The sequence below is a fragment of the Rhinopithecus bieti genome, unplaced genomic scaffold, assembly GCF_001698545.2.
Source record: "Rhinopithecus bieti isolate Rb0 unplaced genomic scaffold, ASM169854v2 scaffold_58, whole genome shotgun sequence".
Classification (NCBI taxonomy): Eukaryota; Metazoa; Chordata; class Mammalia; order Primates; family Cercopithecidae; genus Rhinopithecus; species Rhinopithecus bieti.
In genome coordinates this window covers 19,319-38,535 of record NW_016802861.1, presented here as the reverse complement: position 1 = coordinate 38,535, position 19,217 = coordinate 19,319, and the positions used below count along the sequence as shown (strand labels likewise).

The following is a 19,217-nucleotide window of genomic DNA, read 5'->3' as shown; positions in this document are numbered from 1 at the left end:
CCCAGCTACTCAGGAGGCTGAGGCAGGAGAATGGCATGAACCCGGGAGGCGGAGCTTGCAGTGAGCTGAGATCACGCCACTGCACTCCAGCCTGGGTGACAAAGCAACACACCGTCTCAAAAAAAAAAAGAACATAGTAAGACTATTAAGAAAATTCTATGCCTATAAATTTGACAGTTTTAATGAAGTAAACAAGTTCCTTGAAAAGCACAACTTACCAAAGTTAGAAAACATGGCAGATTATCTCCACTATAGAAGGGTAGCTTCCAATTATTAAAACAATAGAAAAAAGAAACTATTATTAAATTGTGCCATGTTAATATTTAAGCTCATTTTATCACAAAGTAAAGCTGAAATACAATGCAGACAATAGAAGAGGTAGATGAAAAAGGATGGATGTCTATAACGTCAAAAGGGCTTTCATAACGATATAAGGACAAGATCAAAACAACGTTATGTAAATGAGCAAGTGCATGAGAGGAAACAAACTTTTTCACTGGGAATGATACTCAGATTCTTCAGTTATCAGAGAATTATAAATTATAAAACTGCTTAAACTAAGCTCATGCTTCAGTCAAATATTTGAAGTTCATGTAGGAAAAAGAGGCAGAGTTATTGAAATTTTTTAGCCATTATTTTAAAGCTATGAAATGTGGCTGGTCAGTGAGTTTGCTAGTCCATGAATTGAGAAAAATTGTAAATTAACATAATTTTTTTTCCTTTTGGCAGGTTCAATTTTGGAATGGTGTTTGGTGTAATTGCCATGTTTAGACTCTATTTTTTCTCTTTGGAAAACGACTGATGCAGTTGGCACATGAATGATGGCTGACTCTCCTCATTCTTATTCTCCTCCTTTCCTCTCCCTTTCTTCCCTTCCTCTCTTCTCATCTCCCTCTCCTCCGCTTCATTCATATGAAGGTGTTATACAAGTTGTGGTAAGTATCGTCTTTTTGCTTTAAATAACTATCGAAATAGAGATGCAAGATATCACTTCTGACCTAGTGTAACACCTATCCATAATATAAATATGAAAATAAATTAAAAGTCTAATAATTTTCAAATTACCTGCTTACACAAAAAAATTAATAAGAATACAGCAAGGAATTGTTGAAATATTTGGTAGTAGCTGTAGTATTAATGGTAACAGAGAACAAATGAACCATCGTTAAGACTGTCAGCAATTACACAGATATGTGACTGAATGTCTTTTTAAGATGTTAAATGATTGTTACTTTCAAAGAATAAGCATGCTGATTTAAGATCTCTATAATGTATAAGTAAATTGCATTCTAATTCTATGCAAAGTGTTTCCCTTTCCTTTTCATGGCCTTCAGAGCCTAACCAATAATATCCATTTAATTAAAGATATAAGACCTTTCTGAGTGGTCACTGTGATTTCTTAATATGAAGAATAATGTGCTGAGTTGTACTCCTTTAAAACTCATGTGTAGACCTATACCTTATCATTTTATGTCTCCAAAGTTTGGAAGGGGGCTTTATATTGGCTCACTTTTATTTCACATTTTTACATTTATAGTTCCCATTTCCATGAGTCATGGATGTTGTTTTTAATCGTGTTCTTATTAATAGAGTAGACTAGGATTAGTAACAGATTGGGGTTTTTTTTTTCTTGTCTCTTTGTGGCCTCTACTAGGCTGGGTCACTGGGAAGATTTAGAAGTCATTTGTAGAAAACAATAATCTCTCCTATGGCCATAGCTCTTTCTTAGAGATTAAAAAGATTTACCAGGTGAGGCCTCAGAATAAATTATTTATTTCTTCAGCAAACATTCCCTGCCTTACAGATAAGAAAATCGAGGCACAGACATGTTAAGTCACTTGCCTGTGGTCACAACTCATAACTAGTAGATCCATCATCACTGATCTTAGAGCCTATGGACATTATGCTCTATTATTATTATTAATATATATTAAACGGAGTTTTGCTCTTGTTGCCCAGGCTGGAGCAATGGCACGGGATCTCAGCTCACCAAACCTCCGCCTCCAGGTTCAAGTGATCTCCGCCCTCAGCCTCCGAGTAGCTGGGATTACAGCATGTGCCACACGCCGGGCTAGGCTAATTTTGTTTTTTAATAGAGACGGGGTTTCTCCATGTTGATCAGGCTGTCTTGAACTCCCCGACCTCAGGTGCTCCACCTGCCTTGACCTCCCAAAGGGCTGGATTTACAGGCATGAGCCACTGCGCCGGGCCTATGCTCTACTTTTAAGAGAGGTAGATAATTCTTCAAGAAACTATAAATAATTTTACTTACAGTTTTATACCTCTAGGTATATGGTGGGAGGATAGGTGGGACTGGAGGCAAGAGAACAGGATAGTGCAGGAAATAAGGTGAGAGATACAGATAGGGTCTAGGTTATGAAGTTTATATTTTACCTGTAGGTAGCAAGTCTATACAAAATGGACCAAAGTCATTAGACTGAAGATGTGGAGATCATTTAAGAGCAGTAATTTATTTTAGAAGTGATAAAGATCTAAAATTAGTGGCAAGGAGAATAAAGGGAATGGATTCAAGTGACCCTTTGGAGTGGAATTCTCAGACCTTGGTGATGAATTAAATGTGAGACTGGAGGGAGAAGGAAAAGTTTAGAATGACTCAGGTTACATGATTGGTTATTGTTCACCAAGAAAGAGGATAAGACAGAAAGAAGCCAGGTGGAGAAAATATGATCATTGGCTTATCTGCCTGCCTGAATTAGAATGGCAAAACGTTGTTTAGGGAAGAAATTATTTCTTCTCTACCACTCAGTTTATTCATAGTGCTCACAAAAATATCAGCTCTATTAGGAGAGCCGTGCTTTGGAACCATTAAGAAGTCAGCTGCCCTCTGGAGCCCACCATGCATATTCATGTATAAGTTTAAGAATGTTATGAATCCTGACTTTGACATGAGCTCTTGTCGCTTAGGTAACATACCTTCTGTTTACCCTATAATTCCCGACAGCCTTGTTCAGTATTGATTCTCCAAACCATGGCACTCTGTGTTGTTGAAAGTATTCTGTATTCAGTATTCCGGTACATCTAATACCCTGTGTGAATCATGGCAGAGACAGATGGGCAATCGTGTACTGTTGCCAACAAATAAGACCTACCATCTGTTGGTATTATCACACATTCATATTCCTACTTTATCTCACTCACTAGTACATGCAGAAAATAATAAAGAGAAGGAAGAAATATCCTATTGGACCAAGCTTACTGATTTATTTGAAATTAAGGTAACCAGGATATTTTGTGATATAGAGGGTATGTATGACAATCTTAAGTATGTAAATTTAGAGAGGGGTCAGAGAAAAGTGTAATACTGGAAAGATGTCTGACAACTTGGGAATGGAGCAGGTGTATAAAAAGGGACATAGAAGTTCTTGAAAGAAGTTGCTCAATAGGGTCCAAGTAAAGAGAATTTCAGATAATGAACATTATAAACATCCATTTCCTTTGACTCTTTACCTCCATATCTGGGACTCTAGCTTAAGGAAACACTTTCAAATACAGAAAAAATAGTATTCATTAAGCTCTTTAGCCTAACATTATTTATTATTGTGAAGAATTAAAAGCAACTAAAATATCTGAGGAGTGGTTAAATTATTGGATTCTCATTCAATTAGATATTATGCACACATTAAAAATGATTATAACTAGTTTCCGCGGGGCGCGGTGGCTCACGCTTGTAGTCCCAACACTTTGGGAGGCAGAGGTGGGTGGATCACCTAAGGTCAGGATTTCGAGACCAGCCTAGGAAATGTGGTGAAACTCCATCTCTACTAAAAATACAAAATTAGGCGGGTGTAGTGGCGTGTGCCTGTAGTCCCAGCTATTTGGGAGGTTGAGGCAGAACTGCTTGAACCTGGGAGGCAGAGGTTGCAGTTATCCAAGATCGCACCATTGCACTCCATCCTGGGCAACAAGAGCGAAATCCCAACACTTTGGGAGGCCAAGGTGGGCGGATCACAAGGTCAGGAGATCGAGACCATCCTGGCTAACACAGTGAAACCCCGCCTCTACTAAAAATACAAAAAAAAAATTAGCTGGGCGTGGTGGCAGGCGCCTGTAAGTCCCAGCTACTCGGGAGGCTAAAGCAGGAGAATGGCGTGAACCTGGGAGGCGGAGCTTGCAGTGAGCTGAGATCGCGTCACTGCACTCCAGCCTGGGCTACAGAGCGAGACTCCATCTCAAAAAATATATATAAATAAAATAAAACAACAACAACAAAAATGATTATAACTAGTTTCATAACTAGAGAAAGGACACTTGGAATTAATGGAATTTAGAAAATGATTCAAGCAGCATTGTTTGAATCTTCAGTTATTAAAGGAGGCTTTTTAGATGAGATTTCTCTGTGTCCACAAAAATAAATTCCAGTTGAATTAAAATTAAAACTTGAAACCATAAAAGACCTTGAAAGAAAAAAGCCAGGTTATCATTTTTATGAACACAGAATGAGGAAGACATACAGTGAATAGTAGAAACCATGAATATTTTTTATATAACAGTAACACCACCTTTATTTTTTATTTTTTAAATACTTTATTAGAGCAGTTTTAGATTCACAGCAAAATTAAGAAGGTACAGAGGTTTCCCCCTTACAATGATGAACAGACGTGAATATGTCATCACCACCCATAGTTTACATTAGGGTTCACTCTTGGTGTTGTAGGAAACCATGAATACTAATAGATTTGATTACCTAAATTTTATATATCAAAAACTAAAAACAAAGTAAAATTAAAAGGCAAACAAACTGTGGAATACATTTATGTCATGTATTACAAAGGACCAATGCTGATATTTGAAGTGATCTTACAGATCAGTAAGAAAAAGATGAATACTTTAGGAGAAAACAAGTCAGGTCATCAGTAGGCAACTCGCAGAAAGACCAAAAAAAAGTCAAAAGTACAGAGAAAGTTCAGCTTTACAAATGGTCAAAGAAATGTAAATCACATTGCAGATTTGAATAAAATGAGCTTGCCCAACATTATGGAAGGGCCTGCTTTTAGAGTACAATTTGATGATATGTATCAAAATCTTTTAAATTTTGTGTAATAATAGCATTTAATACCCTCTCTGTGAGGCATAACATTAAACATTGGACAAAGATTAGCTCATCTAATCCTCAAAATTACCCTTTTGTGCAAATGTGGTTATTTCCATTTTAATGATGAGAAAATAGGAATGTTGGAGGAATAATGCCAACTTTCCTGAGGTCATTTAGCTAGTTAACAGAGACAGGACCTCAAACCCATAATATGTCTCAAGAGCCCAATCCCTTAGCAAGTATGCTCATCTAAGAATTTCTTCCTCCAAAATATTTAGATGTGTGTGTGTCCAAATATCTTCATCACATTATTTATAAGAGCAGAAACTTTTAAAACAATTAAATGCCCAACAGTTTATTCCATAGAACACAGTGTAGCTATTAAAAATCATATTGAAATAGAAAATACTCATGGGAAGATGTCTGTGATACTGTTAAATGAAGGGGCAAATTTCAAAACCAGATTTATAATAAAAGTATAGTTTTTAAATATATGTGTACAGGAAAAGACTAGAAGGACACACATCAGAATGATTCAGAATGGTTTTGTATGTGTATGTATGTTTGGGGAGCAGAATTTTAGGCTTCTGTTTAGCTTTGAATTTTCCAGTTTTCCTGCTTTAAACATATTTTTTATAATTAATATAATAATTATAAAAGAAAGCAGAAATTTCCTCCAGAATGATACCTTTTAGGTTCCAACTCCTGGACAGTAAGAAATAGATTCTCAGTATGTAAATGGTATTTCTGACCCTGGTGTGTCCCACTTAGCCTAATTTATTGTCTCTCTTTAGCAGATGACATAACTTGGGAGTGATTACTTATCTTGTGAGAATATATCTTTGCTATCTAAAATAAATTGCTGTGCAGCTCTTATCTTCCCTTGTGTATGCAATAATACATAACTGCACATTTTAGGAGCACATGATTGTAAGACAACTCCTGCTTCATATGTTTGTAACATGTCTATATGTTCCAAATGCCTTAATTTCGACATTAAATTTCAATTTTAATGTATTTGTGTATCTTTCACACTATTTTCTGACCAACATAGTAGACCAACTGATGGAATAGAAGGGTATGATGCTCCCACGCTGATCAGGATCCCTATTAGAACAGCTTTCATTACCAACTCACCTATAACTTGAGGATATTAAAATGAAACTCACTGATTAATAATATGGGGTTCCTATATTAATCAACACAAGTACTTGGAACCTTGCAATAACATTTCAGAGGAAGGTCTAGGAATTTTAACAAGCATTCCCAAATCAGGCATCCAGCCTTTGAGGGTGGGTCAGCTGCTGCCTGCTTCACTGTTACCCTGCATTCCTTGGCACTTTGCTGGGCTCCCTCATTCTTTCCCATGGTGAAGACTCCAGGAAGCTAAAGTTTCAACTGTTTAACCTGGTGTTTCCCATTCTCTTTAGATTGGTGTTGTGCTTGTTCCAGAGAAACTGGCTAGTTCGAAAATGAAATAGTGTTTTGCTTTTATTATGATAGAAATGGAGAAGTGAACCATTGTCATATTACCTTTAGTTTGTAGAACATTCAGCTTGAAGGTTTAATACAGAATGAACATCATGTATCTTAGTGCCCAAGTGGGACTCCCCTGCACCCCACTGATAATTGCTGCCATATTGTGTCTATGAACAGGTTCCTGGTATAAATTTACCCGTCAATCAACTGACCTATTTCTTCGCGGCAGTTCTCATTAGTGGTGTTGTACATGAAATTGGACATGGGATAGCAGCTATTAGGTAATGATATTTACCTTTTCTTCGTACTACATGCAAAAAAAAGCTTTTAGGAGGATTTATTACTAAAATCTGCTACATTTGATACTTCACTATTTTCTTTCTGTGGCTATTACCTAGTGCATAGCCATCATTTGTTACTTTGAGGAAGCTTCTTTTTTTATAGAGAAGATTAATATGTTGATGAATATGCTCTGTTAACCACGGGCATATCTGTAATCAGGGTCTTTCTATCCTTTGCCTTTGCCAGCGTGGTTATCCTCATGATGCCTCAAAGGTTTTTTTACCAAATCCTGAAAGCCAATCTTTCTGTTCATCATGGAATCAGAATGATAACCACTGTACTCAAAACCCACTCACCTTAGAACTTTATTTGACTTATCAGCTGAAATAATTTCCTGCTTCTGCTTATGTCCTCTGCTGGCTAGAGCACGAAAACTGAAAGCACTGAGTTTAACAAATATCATACTCTATCTGGAAACCCAAGTGGAAGATAAGATGAGACCTGGGACTAGCTTTGAGTATCACGCTCTGTTCTTGGTCTTGGCTTCCCAAGTGTATCACTGTAACTATACCTAAGCATTTAGAATCCTATAACGCATACAAAATCATGATGGGGAGAGGGCCACGTCACAACTCCCCTGCTACCTCCATTGCTAATTACTGCCATAATTAGCAAGCATGCTAATAGGAATGTGTTTTATCCTTTCGGTGTGTGGACCAGAGAAAAGGTTAAAACCTCTGTTTCGGAAGAGAAGATGTAATCACTTCTTATTACTTTCCAGTTGTTTATGAACAAGAGTCTATTTATTGGCAATAAATCCTCATCTTGACAGAGCATATACTATTACACAGGTGTGCACAATAGTGGCTTAAAGTGGTGGCTGCTGGGTTTCTTTTCTTTTAAATCTCCTTCACCTCTGCTTCCATGTTTTTAGCTTTGCAGCCTTTAGGATTTTACCTACAGACACATCGTTAATAACAGCTTAACAATTTACAGTATGTTTGTAAAAATAACTTGGGTAATTTTTTTTTAAATCCCAACTGCCAAGAAAAAAAATGAACTGTACAGCTGTCTTATATATTTAGTATTAAGCAACAGCACAATATATTTAGGTGATACTTTTTTCTAGGGGGCCTGTTTGGTTTTATGAGACTTAAATATTAATTTTTGGAAAATGAAGTGATAAAAAAAGTTCTTTTTTTTCTTAATATGGAGAGCAAAACCTGCTGAAAAAACTGGTTCTCTTAAGGACAATCTGAGCATTATGCATGTTTAAACATACTTACTTAACGTTAGCTTGATAGGAATACACCTAGATAGATCTCTACCATTATTTATAATTGCTAAGACAAATACAAGTTATTAGGTAATTTACTTGAATTATATAGTCTCCTGTGTCCTTCTCTGATAATAATTCAGAGTAAACCATAAAAATGTTTTTCATTTAGTTTCTCATAAAAGCCATTTCTGTATATATGTGACTAACTTCAATTATTTGCTCAACACATTGGTTTCTAAAATTTTGAAGTGATGTCTATTTCAGTATGCCCTATGTTACAAAATTCAATTTCACAGATAACCAAATCTGTATATTATTATAAAATTAAGATTATATATAGTATAGATATAATTTTTTGGCTGTTCAGAGGGACTTTTGTTTTTTAAGCAAGAATTCAAATTACAGGGAAAAGTTTTAAGATTATGTACACTATTAATTTGATAAATATAATAATATTAGTAAACTCCTTTTCTTATGTGATTTCTTAGGGAACAAGTCCGATTTAATGGCTTTGGGATTTTCTCTTCATTATTTATCCTGGAGCATTTGTTGATCTGTTCACCACTCATTTGCAACTTATATCACCAGTCCAGCAGCTAAGGATATTTTGTGCAGGTAACAAGACTTAATTTTGTTTTAATATTCATCTGTGCTTTTAGTTTTGATTTTCTATGGTAAGTGGTTTTGGAAAATATATCACAAATGACAATACGTTATCTTTTGGTTAATAACTTCAGTTTATAAGACCCCTCAAAAGTAGAGGAGTAAAATAATTTACATTCCAGTTTCTTCCTTAAAACCAACTAAAACAACATAAGTTAATTTTAAAATTTAAAACAGAAGAAAACTTTGTTTTGTCCACAACATAAACTCACAAACTCTGAAGAATGTCAACTCAGCTGAAATAGAATGAAATTTGCATCAAATCAAGGGAGAACATGAAGAATTGACTAAGAGATAAATCAAAAGTATCCAGGAATGGAGAAGAAGGGTTATGAAAGGATGGGTAGTGAACTCTAGCACTGTCAGAGTTCAGTCAGAGAAACAGAATCCCTTGGAGATGGAACCGCAGTTCCAGCTGAGTGAAACTGACATAAGACAAATTCATCACAACCCTGCATCACTTTTAATGGAATAACTGAGGCTAAGCAAGTGTGGAATTAGAATTCTCAAACTAACAACAACAACAAAAAATTGAAGGTGGGAAAACAAAACAGGAAATGTAAATACTAATTTCCTCAACTTCATAGTGGAGAGGACATCTGCCTGAACTTGATAAATCAAGAAATAGAGGCTTGAGTATATCACTTAAGATTGTAAATGTAAACAAGATCTAAAAACACACATAAACTTTTCAAGTTATCACAGTGAAAGCATGAAACACAGACCAAAGAAAACAGACCCTATATCAAAAGGTAAACCATGGTAATGAATTTAAGACCAAAACACATTTATTTTGTCAATAAAGGCGGGCGACTGTAATCCCAGCTACTCTGGAGACTGAAACAGGAGAATCGCTCGAACTCAGGAGGCGGAGGTTGCAGTGAGCCGAGATCGCACACCACTGCACTCCAGCCTGGGCGACAGAGCGAGACTCCGTCTCCAAAAATAAAAAATCCTTAGTAAAAGTAGGAATAGCTGCATACATCATAATAGCACAACACTTAGCACTCCTATTAAAGGACAAGACAAATTCTACTATCAACTATTACTGATATTCAATGTCGTGTTAGTGCAATTAAATAAGAAGAAAAGCATAAAAGGAGTAGGCTTTTTTGGCAGATACTGTTATATGGGATGGAAAGGAGGGGAAGACATGAAAATCAACTGAAATGAAATACATAAAAAATCAGTAAAGAGCCTGCTTACGAAATATTCGAAAAACAATACCTGGGCGGGGCTGCAGGGCGGCGCACGTGAATACGTGGGCATGTGCGTGGGTACGTGGGCATGTGCGTGTGTACGTGTGCACGTGCACGTGTTTTTCGGGCCGCCAGACGCGCCAGTTGCCTAGGCGCATGCGTCTGGTATCCCAGAAGCACCTGCGCCTTCCGCCTCAGCCGCTCGTGCTTTCTTCAGGTTCGCGCCTTACTCAGGCTCGCGCCTTCCCCAGACTCGCGCGTTTCTCTGCAGCTCGCGCGTTTCTCTGCAGCTCGCGCGTTTCTCTGCAGCTCGCGCCTTTTTCTGCAGCTCGCGCCTTTCTCTGCAGTTCGCGCCTTTCTCTGCGCTCCGGCCTTTCTCTGCGCTCCGGCCTTTCCCTGCAGCTGCCACCTCACTCCCCTCAGCGTTCTTTTTCCCACGGTCTTCCTGTTGCTGCTAACCTAACTCTCAGCCATGGCCTCCAACGAAGATTTCTACATTACACAAGACCCGGAGATTCCGGCAGATATTGTGGGGCTCCAGGACATCAATGTGGAGCCCCTTCCTATGGTGGACATTCCGATGGAAAGCATCCAGTACGAGGATGTCGATGGCAATTGGATCTATGGTGGCCACAACCACCCACCTCTGATCGCGCTGCAGCCGCTTTTCATGAGCACGGGCTATGGCGACCACGACCAGGAAATGCTCATGGTGCAGACACAAGAGGAAGTGGTGGGCTATTACGGCTCAGACAACCTGCTAGGCAACGACTTGGAGGACCAGTTGACCATCCCGGATAGCACTGAAGACGAGCACTTCCAGCTGACCCTGGCCTCTCTGTCAGCCTCGGCGGCATCGACATCAACCCAGAGCCGCAGCAAAAAGCGCAGCAAAAAGCGCAGCAAAACGCCCAGCAGCAAGAGTGCCACCAGCACTGAGGCCACGCCGGCGGGCAGCAGCTCCAACGAGGGCAGCAGGAAGTGGGAGCAGAAGCAAGTGCCGATCAAAACGCTCGAGGGTGAGTTTTCCGTGACTGTGTGGTCCCCTGACGATAACAATGACCAAGGGGCAGTGGGTGAAGGCCAGGCTGAAAACCCACCTGATTATTCCGAGTACTTGAAAGGGAAGAAACTTCCTCCTGAGGGATTACCAGGCGTTGATCTCTCAGATCCTAAACAGCTGGCAGAATTTACTAAAATGAAGCCCAAAAGGTCCAAAGGAGAACTTCCCAAAACAGTCCCTTGCTCTCATAGTGGCTGCGAAAAGATGTTCAGGGATTACGCCGCCATGAGAAAACATCTCCACATCCACGGGCCCAGAGTCCACGTATGTGCAGAATGTGGCAAAGCTTTTATTGAGAGCTCAAAGCTGAAACGACACCACCTGGTTCACACCGGCGAGAAGCCCTTCCAGTGCACATTCGAAGGCTGCGGGAAACGCTTTTCCCTTGATTTCAATTTGCGCACACACTTGCGCATCCACACCGGCGATAAGCCCTTCGCGTGCCCCTTCGATATCTGCAATAGGAAGTTCGCTCAGTCAACCAACCTGAAAACCCACATCCTAACGCATGTGAAGAGCAAAAACAGCCCGTGAAAAGGAGAAGACCCCTCTCAGACTTGGGAAGTATCTTCCAGGACTGCGGTAGGGAATAAATATGCCTCTCAAAGCTTTGTATGTTGTTTCTAAGAGTTTTAAAAGCCTGAATCCTACACATCTAAGGTTCGTGTTTTGTTAGAGTAGTAAAAGTACAATTTAAAAGTTTTTTTAAAAGTAAACCTTGACGTAAGATAATAGTGCTAAGATGCCATAGCTTGTTCTGTAACCGTGTTTTTGTAAAGTTTGGTCCCAACAGGAGAAAAGTTCGTAGACTTCACATCAAGAGACGGTTCTTACAAACTGTTTAAAATGGGACTTTTCACATTCTTAGAAATAGTTCATTTATTGTTTGCAGTGTTTTAAAAAACTTGTAAAAAATTCAAAATTGTTCATGTTTATACTTTTAGGAATATGCTTAATAAGTCTATGTATGGTTTTCTGGAGGTTGATAACTTTGGGAAAGATTTACTTTAAAAGAGTGAACAATTATATGCATACGCGAAGTATTTTCCTGCTTAAAAAAGTTATATCGGTGTTATTTGTTTTAATTTTGGTTGTATTCTTGGATGTTAACACATCTTGCATTTTAGCTGTATTAGGTTATGTAGTATTGATATTAGGTGATTCAATACTACTAGTTTAAACCTATTTTAGTCATTTTGTTTTCCCCAAAATACTACCAGATGCTGTTTAGTGTAATTTCTCTGCCTGTTCAGTTAAAGCAGTGCTCAGTTGTAGAATATATTGTGTGTATGTTGACTTTAACACTTAAGAAGTACATTCTGTGTAATAGAAAAAGCAACTTCTCTCTAAAGAAGGAAGAAAGTAGTTTGCCTATATCAATACAGAAGCTAGAACTAAAGAAAAGGGGGAGGGTGCTACTGGCATCTGGTGGGTGGAGGGAGATCAGGAATGCCACTAAACATCCTACAATGCACAGACAGCCCCACAGAACAAATAATTATTTGGCCAAAATGCCAATAGTGCCTGGTGCAGGGGCTCACACCTGTAATCTCAGCACTTTGGGAGGCCGAGGTGGATGGATCGCTTGAGCTCAGGAGTTGAACATTAGCCTGGGCAACATGGCAAAACCCGGTCTCTACCAAAAATACAAAAATTAGCTAAGTGTGGAGCGCACACCTGTGGTCCTAGCTACTCAGGAGGCTGAGATGGGAGGATCACTGGAGCTGGACTGTGATTTGGCCACTGCACTCCAGCCTGGGTGGCAGAGTAACGACCTTGTCTCAAAAAAAAAGGGGTGGGGGGGGCGGGCCATGGGGCTTTCTGCCTGTAATCCCGCACTTTGAGAGGCTGAGGCGGGTGGCATCACTTAAGGTCAGGAGTTCAAGACCACGCCTGTCCAAGCGTGAGTGCCCCCCCCCAGCTACTAGAAAATACAAAATTAGCCAGAGGCTGCTGGCTTACGCCCGTAATTCCAGCTACTTGGAGCTGAGGCAAGGAGAAGTCGCTTGAACCCAGGAGGCGGCAGGTTACAGTGATTGAGAGGAATTGCACTCGACCTCACGCCCTGGGTGACAGAGTGGAGACTGTCTTTCAAAAAAAATAAATACCAATAGTGTTCCTGTTAAGAAACCCTGCTGTAGAAAAGTAAGAGTTTTAACAAAGATTCCAGAGTTTTGCAGTACTTTTTAACAAATCATTAATGGACAAGAGGTTGTTTAGATGAAGGAAATGTGTGTGCCCCACCACCCTCATTGCCATTTAACCAGCATGGGTAAATCCAGAATCAGAGGGGTGATCTGGTACTAGCTACATGCCTGACGAGATAAGAGACTAGGCAGATAGTCAAGGAATCAGTGCTGCTGAGTGTCCGGGTTTTTATTCATTTGTTCATGTCTGGTTTCTGTGACTAGCAACTCGGCTGGGGTTGGGGGAATTCATAGTGGTATCCTAAATTAGTTTCCCCAGAGTAAATTCCTGTGCATCAAAGGATTAGGTTTTTTTGTTTTGTTTCGTTTTAATTTTGTTAAGGAAGCTATGAAAGCAGTACAAGAAAACACACGTGAATATCTTTTATAATCTTGAAGTGGAAAAGCCTTAGTACAAGGAACTATTTGATCACACAAAAACTTAAAGTATCTATACAGGCAAAATGACAAACCACACCAAACAACAAACTGGGAGGATAAAATTATAATACCTGTTACAAAGGACCAAATTCCTCCATGTATAGATTATAAATAATAGCATATATGAATTAGTAAATTAATAAGAACTCAATCAAAAAATGGCAATGAATAGAAATAAGTGGCTCTCAAGAAAATGGGCTTTAATTTTTCACCCAGAAGACTGGCAAAGAGTAAAATTATGATAGCATCCAGTGTCGTTCAGAGAGTGGAAAAATGTCAGTTATGAGAGTATAAATTAATGCAATAATGCAAACTCATTGGAGGTCAACTTTAATGTTCATATTTTTTGACCCAACATTTCCATTTCTAGGTAATTTTTCATACCCTTGTAGATGCATACTTAACTGGACGCCTAACATTGTAAGCAAAGCTGTATATTTCAGTATTATATGAAAAGGTTAAAACACCCTAAGTGATTAATAGTAAGAAACCTTATAAATAAATTGATATGTTCATAAAAATGGATTACTCTGTAGCAGATATAATGGGATTGATATGTATGAACAGATATGGAAAATGTCAAAATATATAAATTGAAAAGCAAATAGGTTGTGATGGCTCACACCTGTAATCCCAAATTTTAGGAGGCTGAGGTGGAAGGATCCCTTCAGGAGTTCAAGGCTGCCATAAGCTGTGATCACAGCACTGCACTCCAACCTGGGCAATAGAGTTAGACTGTCTTTTTTTGTTTTGTTTTTTAAAGAGACACGAAAAGCAAAATATAGTATAATAATTTGATACCATTGGTGTTTTAAATGATGTGTCTGTATATAATAGAAAAGATCATTTACCCTATAAGTCCTAGACCATACTTTGTCTGGCTATTTCTGCAATTTAACAATTTACAACACTTTAAAAAGGAGCATTTTACAAAGTGAATACGTGACTTGGAACATATGTTAGCTAGGTATTTCTCTACTCTAATAACTAAAAATAAATGGCATAAACTCTCAAAACATTCCAAATATAAGTAGTTCAGTGTTGATCGGGTAACTCTGTGATTTGGGGACACAGGTTCTGTCTTGTTAGCTCTGCTATTCCCAGCAGGCAGCTTGTGTCGTGGACCTAAATCCAGCTCCATCATAGCTACATTACAGCCCACAGGCCAGAGTTGTCTCCATCACATCCTGGTGCTAGTAGTGCCCATACCCCGCCCCATAAGAAAAACTGCAATAGGAAAAGGGAAGACTAGGTATGGGGTAAGGGGTTATCTAGTGGCGTGTTAAGTGAATGTTTAACATCTGGCTCTGCAGGGCTGAGGTAGGGAGCTCTGATGGTAGCATTTGCTGGTTTCTGTGGTGTAAATACTCGCACCATGGTCAGTTTCAAGCTGTAAACCTACACTTCCTGAAGGAGGAATTAGGGAGAAGTGTACACAGTTAGCTCCGGCAAGCTTGTAGGAGCAGGCTTCAGGGAACCACTGGGTTCATATAACCATATCTGCCATAGGATGGGATATAAGATGCTAAGGGNAAAAAGTTATTAGAAAACTTACTGCTTTGTACTCTTAAATAAATTATTAAAATTATTACACATGTATACTCATATACATGCTGATGTGGGCAGAGAAAATCTGGAGTAATGGAAAATGATAACAATATGTTTACTCTGAGTCATGGGGCTGGTGGTTGAGAAATGGTATTTGGGAAAGATGACTATTACTTCTCTATTGTTTGGAATTTTATAGTCAGCATGTATTTTTTAGTAATTTTTTAAAAGCCAATTGAACATTTTAAATTAATTTCATATTAGGGTTAAAATGTACTGAGGCTTCTTTTTCCTTAAAATTGGCACTTAATGTCCAAAACTAAGACTAAAGAAGGTTATATATCCCCACCAATAATTGGATCCACACACCTCTTTCAGAGCTTATTAAATGGTATATAACTAACTAGTCCTCCTATCCCAAACATCACCTAGCCCAGTAACTTCTCATTCTCAGTTGTGAGTTGTCAGCCTAGTAGATAACAGAACAGCTTTGCCCTGCCATCTTTCCCAGGCAAGGGGGCAAAGTTAGAGGTGGGGAGGAGATGCTTATCTTACCCTGAATTCAAGACAGGACAAATTCAAAGATCTGGAATTGTCTGTAAGAAGAAGAGTTTAGTATCTTACTCCCTGCTAAATGTTTGCTGAGCTGTGAGCTCACCTTGGTGCAGCCATCAAAGTGGAAGACAACATGGGAAACCTGTGTGTTCCCCAAAGTTTAGGGATGTACAGAAATTATGTATTTAGAGTGAGAGAGAAATACATGTATACCCTCTGCCTACTTTATTAGTTTTAAACTTAGGAATATAGCTTCATTGCTTCTAAAATGTCTTCCCACTTCCATGTAAAAAGTCCAGAGTGTCATTTAAATCTAGTTTTTTGTTTTGTTTTATTTTTTGTTTTTATTTGTTTGTTTGAGATGGAGTTTTGCTCTTGATGCCCAGGCTGGAGTGCAATGGCATGATCTTGGCTCACTGCAACCTCCGCCTCCCGGGTTCAAGCGATTCTCCCGCCTCAGCCTCCAAAGTAGCTGGGATTACAGGCGCCTGCCACCACACCCAGCTAACTTTTTATGTTTTAGTAGAGATGGGGTTTCATCACGTTGGCCAGGCTGGTCTCGAACTCCTGAGCTCAGGTGATCCACCCACCTCAGCCTCCCAATAAATCTAGTTTTATAATGCTACTTTTAAAGAGTAGCATAGGTAGGCCAGGTGCAGTGACTCAAGCCTGTAATCCCAACACTTTGGGAGGCTGAGGTGGGCAGGTCACTTGAGCTCAGAAGTTTCAGACCAGCCTGGGCAACATGGCAAGATTCTGTCTCTACTAAAAATACAAAAAATTAGCCGAGCATGGTGGTGCACGCCTGTGGTCCCAGCTATTCAGGAGGCTGAGGTGGGAGGACGGCTTGAGCCTGGGGAGCAGAGGTTGCAGTGAGCTGAGATTGCACCACTGCACTCCAGCTGGATGACAAAGTGAGAACCCTGTCTCAAAAATAAAATAAGTTGCATATGTAATAGATTTTTTTTCTTTCTTTCTTTTTCTTTTTTTTCCTGAGATATGATATCGCCCTGTCACCCAGGCTGGAGGGCAGTGGTATAATCACGGCTCACTGTAGCCTCGACCTCCTGGGTTCAAGTGATCATCCCACTTCTCAGTCTCCCAAGTAGCTGACACCACAGGCGTATACCACCACACCCAGCTAATTTTTGTATTTTTTGTAGAGAGGCGAGTCTTGCCATGTTGCCCAGTCTGGTCTCGAACTCCTGGGTTCAAGAGATCCACCCACCTCAGTCTCCCAAAGTGCTGGGATTACAGGCATGAGCTAGAGCTACCACACCGGGCTATTTCTTTCTTTCTTTCTTTTCTAATAAAAAAATAACAATGAAATGCATACTGATTTTGAAAAGAAAAAGCCACTAAACATCTGTCTGAAATTTGGTGGGGAAAAAAGAGAGATGAGATGAGATACTTCCTGAACACATTGTAAATGAAGGTGTTTTAATTTTGAATTATGGTATAAAGAATTTTTAGAAGAGGGATTAAACAATACCTGCTATCTGGTCCCAAGTGAAGAGTAGATTGCTTAAAAAAAAAAAAATTATCTATGCTTTGTTGCTAAAAATTCCTTTAAATAGTGGAAGTAAAATTTGACCATTCTGGTTCCATACTTAAATCTTTTTAAATCCTTCTTAAATATNGGTGGGGAAAAAAGAGAGATGAGATGAGATACTTCCTGAACACATTGTAAATGAAGGTGTTTTAATTTTGAATTATGGTATAAAGAATTTTTAGAAGAGGGATTAAACAATACCTGCTATCTGGTCCCAAGTGAAGAGTAGATTGCTTAAAAAAAAAAAAATTATCTATGCTTTGTTGCTAAAAATTCCTTTAAATAGTGGAAGTAAAATTTGACCATTCTGGTTCCATACTTAAATGTTTTTAAATCCTTCTTAAATATTGAAAACCCTGTTCTTATTTGTATAAACCAGTTGTAAGTTTATTTGAGGGCAAAGTAAAAAACACTGGTGACTATAAAAATGATGCTGTGATGAGAGTAATCTGGGATTTAAAATTAGAGCACAGTGTAAGCCTTGCCAAATTGATAGTTTACATTCTTTCAGCTATAACTACTGTGGGTTATTCAAGGAATAGTACGTTGTTATTTTACCTATTCAGTCATCTGGTGACCTGTAAATCACTTCTGTGTGTTTAGAGAATTAAGGTAGTTGGTTTTTCTATTATTATTATTATTTGCAAACCACACTAAGCATAAGTAGGGCTTGACTGGGGTAATCCTTAGCCCCCGCTTAATAATAATCACCAGCTTCAAGTCTATGTGTACCTTGCTGCCTTGATCACAACTATAGATTTTCTTCTCCTTTGAACCATGATTTTTTTTTTTTTTTTTTTTTTTTTTTTTTTTTGAGACAGAATATCTCTGTGTCACCCAGGCTGGTCTCAAACTCTTGGTCTCAAGTGATCTGCCCACCTCGGCTTCCCAAAATGCTGGAATTATAGGCAGGAGCCATCGTGCCCAGCCCCATGATATTTTAAACCCTGAGTCACCCATATTCTGATTTTCTACTGTTGCCCCGTCTCACTGCTTAGTATATAAACCAGAATAAAATTTGTCCTCAATTCCATCTAAGTCCTACTGTTGCTTGGCTATTCTTTTATTAAAATGATGAAGAAAGCAAAAGAAGGCATTCCATCACAACTATTTAAAAGTGTTCTAGAAGTTATAGTCATTGCTCTAAGATCAAACAGGAGGGAAAAGATGAGGTATGAATGTTGGAGGAGATAAATGATTATTATTAGCAAATAATGGAAAATCCAAGAGAATAAAGACTAAGACATCCTAAATGGAAAGTTCAGTTTGCTGGTTGATTACAAAGTAAATATACAAAAATAAATGTAGTGTTCCTGTGTATCTGAAAGAAACAGATCATATAATAGGAAGAAAAGATCTCATTCAGAAAGTAATGTGACATAAAAAAATTAAAACTAACATTTTAAAGAAGTGTGCAGGGCCTATATAGAGAAACTACAAATCTGTACTGAGAGATGTAGAAGATTTCAGTAAACAGAGATGTCATGTTCCTATGTCAGAAATGTGGAAGTGTGGATTTACCCCTAGTTACTGCAGTCATTGTAGTGACATTATAAATCCTAATGTGGGCCAGGTGTAGTGGCTCACACCTGTAATCCTAGAGCTTTGGGAGGCCAAGGTGGGCGGATCACTTGAGGTCAGGAGTTCAAAACCAGCCTGGTCAATATGGTGAAACCCTGTCTCTACTAAAAATGCAAAAAAATTAGCCGGGCGTTGTGGTGGGCGCCTGTAATCCCAGCTACTCGGGAGGCTGAGGCAGGCGAATCGCTTGAACCCAGGAGGCTGAGGTTGCAGTGAGCTGAGATCTCGCCACTAGGCAGTAGAGTGAGACTCTGTCTCAAAAAAAAGAAAAAGAAAAAAGAAAAAAATCCTAATTTGAATATTTGGTGGTTCTCAAAATGATTCTCAAACTTGTTG

The 19,217-nt window shown here is 38.8% G+C and overlaps 2 protein-coding genes across 2 annotated transcripts in view; both read left to right on the top strand.

Annotated features, from left to right (window-relative positions):
- The window catches only part of MBTPS2 (membrane bound transcription factor peptidase, site 2), a 43,169-nt gene that overhangs the window by 4,914 nt on the left and 19,038 nt on the right, over positions 1-19,217 (top strand). The window contains 5 exon segments of the mRNA XM_017876631.1: positions 730-769; positions 771-935; positions 6,710-6,813; positions 8,582-8,607; positions 8,610-8,708. Of these exon segments, the coding sequence (XP_017732120.1) occupies positions 730-769; positions 771-935; positions 6,710-6,813; positions 8,582-8,607; positions 8,610-8,708 (434 nt within the window).
- On the top strand, positions 10,379-12,479 carry YY2 (YY2 transcription factor). Its single transcript, XM_017875529.1, has one exon. The coding sequence runs from the start codon at positions 10,428-10,430 to the stop codon at positions 11,550-11,552; it is 1,125 nt and encodes a 374-aa protein (XP_017731018.1). The 5' UTR covers positions 10,379-10,427; the 3' UTR covers positions 11,553-12,479.

Bases quoted from the DNA above. Each gene is read 5' to 3' on its own strand.
- YY2 (XM_017875529.1), top strand. From the start codon at position 10,428: ATGGCCTCCAACGAAGATTTCTACATTACACAAGACCCGGAGATTCCG.